The sequence below is a fragment of the Fulmarus glacialis genome, unplaced genomic scaffold (assembly GCF_000690835.1).
Source record: "Fulmarus glacialis isolate BGI_N327 unplaced genomic scaffold, ASM69083v1 scaffold6996, whole genome shotgun sequence".
Classification (NCBI taxonomy): Eukaryota; Metazoa; Chordata; class Aves; order Procellariiformes; family Procellariidae; genus Fulmarus; species Fulmarus glacialis.
In genome coordinates, this window is record NW_009219935.1 from 2,275 (window position 1) to 6,517 (window position 4,243).

The window sequence follows — 4,243 nt, forward strand, 5'->3', positions numbered from 1 at the left end:
ATGCTTACAAGGGGTGTGCCTTCAGGAAAATGAATACAAATCTGCAATTGATTTTCATAATGTTTCTGCGGTGTTTGCAAACCAATCGTTTGAACCTCTGAGATCTTACCTAAGTGAACCACTCCTACGCATCTAAGTGCTCCAAACTGATATATGACAATATCTACTTTGGATCACGTGTCCTCCGGAGCGACTAAGACGGATAGCGCGTCATCTCGCCTTCCCAAATTTTTTCCCCTCCGCACATCGGATCCAAAACATCTAGCTATAGGAGCAAGAAAAGGAGAAAGATGTTTAACTCGGTGAACCTGGGCAACTTCTGCTCCCAGTCGCGTAAGGAGAGGAGCGCTGAGTTTGGAGAAAGGGCAGGTTGCGCTTCTAATCTCTACCTCCCCAGCTGTACCTATTACGTCCCCGAATTTTCAACTGTGTCATCTTTCTTGCCACAGGCCCCCTCTCGCCAAATCTCCTACCCTTACTCCACCAACCTCTCGCAAGTGCAGCCCGTGCGAGAGGTCTCCTATGGTCTAGACCCCTCAAGTAAATGGCACCACCGAAGCAATTACGCCTCGTGTTATTCCGCAGAAGATCTGATGCATAGAGAGTGCATCCCGCCTTCCACCATGACCGAAATGCTAATGAAAAACGAGAGCGTGTACAGCCACCACCACCCCAGCTCCAACCACCCGGCATCGACGGGATTCTACACCAGCATGAACAAAAACACTGTCTTGCCCCAAGGTTTCGACCGCTTCTTCGAAAATGCCTATTGCGGGGCGGAAAATCCGGCTGAGACCTGCCTGCAGAAGGGTGAGGGCAAAGTGGAGGCAGAGTCCCAACCCCACGCACTGTCATCCCGCGGAGAGCAAGGTATAGACCCGGAAGATGAGGAGGAAAACACAAACCCAGGGTCTTCAGCCTCGTCCTCTTCTGTCACCAAGGAAGGAAGCAAAAGCAGCAATTCGAGTAGGTAGAGCAGTAAATGGAAAGGTTAAGGGACTAGCCCGTGTGTTTTGTCGGTCAAATTTTATGTGGAGTTTTATAAGCATTCAAAGGATTTTATTATAACCTACAAAGCTCTTTCTTCCAACGAGAAGAATTTTTACGATGGGAAAAGCTCTTTGAAAAAAATGGAGATGTTAGGCGCAGACACAGTATCTTAGAGTCTGTGAAATTTTAAAAGCACACCATCGTGACAAATATTAACTTTGATCATGAACTTACATGAGCATTTTAAAAGGATTTGGTCCCGGGTTGCTGAGGGTAAAAGGCAATTGGGCAGAACACTACTTTAGCTGCCTGTGCTTTCTTTTAGGCATTAAGATGCATGCGAAATGTTTGGGGCTGCTGCTTTTTTTTTTTTTTTTTTTTTTAATTAAAACTGTATGTTGAGTCTTTTCTCTTGGTGGGGATGCAGTGCTAAGGGGGAAATCTGCCGAATTTGCAGGCAAAGCTGAGCATTTTCTTCGACTTTTCTGTTTAAAGTGGCATTTATTCTCCTCCAAGCCTGGTGGAGCGTCTAGCTTTTGTCAGGAAGGGCTTTTACTTACGTGGTTGTTTGCTTGGGTCTTCTGGGGTGTGTTTTGGGTTTTTTTTTTTTGCATGTACTCACATTTTCTAGACAGTCTTAGAGGAGCTTTTTAAAAGGCTGAATCCAGGCAACTTTGCAAGTTAGCGTTCAGCGAGGGGCTCTTTTGGGAAGAGGGGAGGGTTGTTTTGTTTTCCTATTTGCTTTCGTGATGCAAAGTCCCCTTTTGCAGCTCAGATGCTAAGTTCTCTTTTACTTTGATTCCTTTTTGCGTGTGTGGCGAGGACTGGAGTTAATCAAAAACTTATGCGGAACATAATATCTAGTTCCTCTAATTCCAACCTTGCTCATGCTGTTTCTATACAGATAACAGATTTGCAGCTGAGCGTGGGTTTTTTTTTTCCTCCAGCCTCTCTAAACCCTGCTCCAGCAGCCTGCTGCCTCCAGTCCCAGGCTGTTCTTTATTTAAAAAAAATAACCTATTGCACTGAAAATGTCTGCATGTGCCTGCGTTAAGCTCCGTGCAGTGGGAAAATCATTACACCACGGTCCTTAAGACCCTGTGTAACCTCACCTCTGCTACCCCTAACAATAGGCGAACTGCTGGAAGATATCTCCCCCTGCATTAATAACTGCGGTTATTAAGCCGCTCCTATCTATGTGGTCAGCTGTGAAGATGGGTCTGTGTCTTGCATTTCCTTAGGATGTTTACCCTGCCTTCTGGTTCTTTTAAGGTGCTCCCAGAACGAGGAAGAAGAGATGCCCCTATTCGAAATTCCAGATCAGAGAGCTAGAGAGAGAATTTTTCTTCAATGTCTATATAAACAAAGAAAAAAGGCTCCAGTTGTCTAGGATGTTAAATCTCACTGACCGACAGGTTAAAATTTGGTTTCAGAACAGAAGAATGAAAGAAAAAAAATTAAGCAGAGACCGCCTGCAGTATTTCTCTGGAAATCCCTTGTTGTGAACATCTTTTGAAATCCCCTCTGCTGGTGAAGTGTATGTGTATTGAGGAGGAACAGTTGCGAGCATGGGTTTGCCCTTTGAGTCGACAAAGCAACCTCAAAGTTTAAGCCTTTTCGTTACTTATATTTGTATGTCTGGGACAGTGCTGAGTAACAAAAGGAGTGAGATTTTCTTTCAGTTCCCGCTTCAAGGACTTGGATTCCATGAATACTTTATTTAATTTTTTTTTCCTTTTTTTTTTTTCTTTCCCAGCGTGTGATCTTGAGGGTCAGCATGAGGGATTCTCTTTATTATTATTATTATTATTATTATTATTATTATTTTTATTGTTATTATTATTTAGGCACCCTGTCCAGTTGAATAAATCGCAGTGCTGTGTGTTACTACCACGGTGATTTCAGTATGCAGCTGTGTTATCACAAGAGCGGCCAAAGTCTCCCTGTAGGATCAAATCACTTCATCTGGGGTGAGTGTGTGTGCGTGTGTGTGTGTGAATGCACACACAGACATGTGTGTCCTTCTATGTGTGTGTGTGTGTGTGCACATTCACGACCACCACGCTCATCTCTGTTCTCCATGCAGAAGGAAGATCACTATTTCCACCTCCTCCATCCACCCTTTCTGCCTAAAAATACATATATATGCATATATACGTGGGAGTGTGTGCGTATATATCCATATATATTCCCTGCAGCATCATTTCTACATTTGGAGTCGGGAGGGGGGGGAATCCAGGCGAAAACGCATTTGCAATAACTGTCTCTGAAATGGTTTGTAAATAAATTTCGTAGGACATTTTTTTTTTCCTGGAAATGGGACACGAAGAACAACAGAAAAAAAATCCTGGGGAAAAAAAAAATTAAAAAAATCTTTGTGTATGTAAAGTGAGTCCCCGGGATACTCTGTGAAATTCTGTGGCAAATAAAGACATTGCAAGCTGTTCTACATTATGATTTTATTTGACCATTTTATTAGAATTTCCCCTCTTAAAAGCCTCTTTGCGGTCATTGTGGTGTGGGTTTCTTCTATAGGAGTTTAAATACCTGAATGCATATCAGAAATATCATCATCCATATTCATGGGACTCATTGCAATCTGCTCTAATAGGACTGGTATTAATAGGAACCCTCCACCTTGGAGAACACGTTTGGTGTGGAGTTCATTGTATTCATCAGCGAACTGAAATTTATAGGATTTTTCTTGGCCCAGTAATCCTACTCTGAATTTGGCTCCAGATGTCTTTCGCTGTTTTCCGGTTGTAGTTAATCTTTTTGCATTTTCATGAGAACAGCATATTAGTCTTCTTTAAAAAGAAATTTTTAAAAAAATGAATGAAACTCTAATTACACCGAGAAACGAGCTGCATTTCCATAAGTCAAGGATACCTTATACCTACAAAGCACAAATACAAAGTCAAGTCCTTAAATTCCTGCTTAAGGAAAACAAGTTCAACTCCCAGGCACAGGGCATAAAAGTGATTTTTCCCCCCTCCCCGTTTGCACAATGACTTTTTTCTCGCAGTGTCCGAAAGCAACACAACGTTTTCGAGGACAAAGAAATCCCGAAGACGCCGTTGGTGACGTGGTGCATGTATTTTGTGTAAATACAAGAATTCGGGTTTGTTTTTTTTTTTGGGGGGGGGGGTGCTGGTGTTATGTTTGAGGTTTCCAATCTGGATGCTCTCCTGCTTTCTGATGTGGAGCGATGGGTTTGTGCATATGGACGAGGGCGGGGAGGGGGGGACACAAA

General features: G+C 42.9%; 1 protein-coding gene across 1 annotated transcript; it reads left to right on the top strand.

Annotated features, from left to right (window-relative positions):
- The first annotated feature begins 290 nt into the window (after positions 1-290).
- Positions 291-2,495, top strand: HOXC11 (homeobox C11). Its single transcript, XM_009580560.1, has 2 exons — positions 291-966; positions 2,263-2,495. Exons 1-2 carry the CDS (start codon positions 291-293, stop codon positions 2,493-2,495), a joined length of 909 nt encoding a protein of 302 aa, XP_009578855.1.
- The last annotated feature ends 1,748 nt before the right edge of the window (positions 2,496-4,243 follow it).

Bases quoted from the DNA above. Each gene is read 5' to 3' on its own strand.
- HOXC11 (XM_009580560.1), top strand. From the start codon at position 291: ATGTTTAACTCGGTGAACCTGGGCAACTTCTGCTCCCAGTCGCGTAAG. The intron at 967-2,262 runs GTAGGTAGAGCA...GGTTCTTTTAAG, and splicing joins AAGCAAAAGCAGCAATTCGA to GTGCTCCCAGAACGAGGAAG.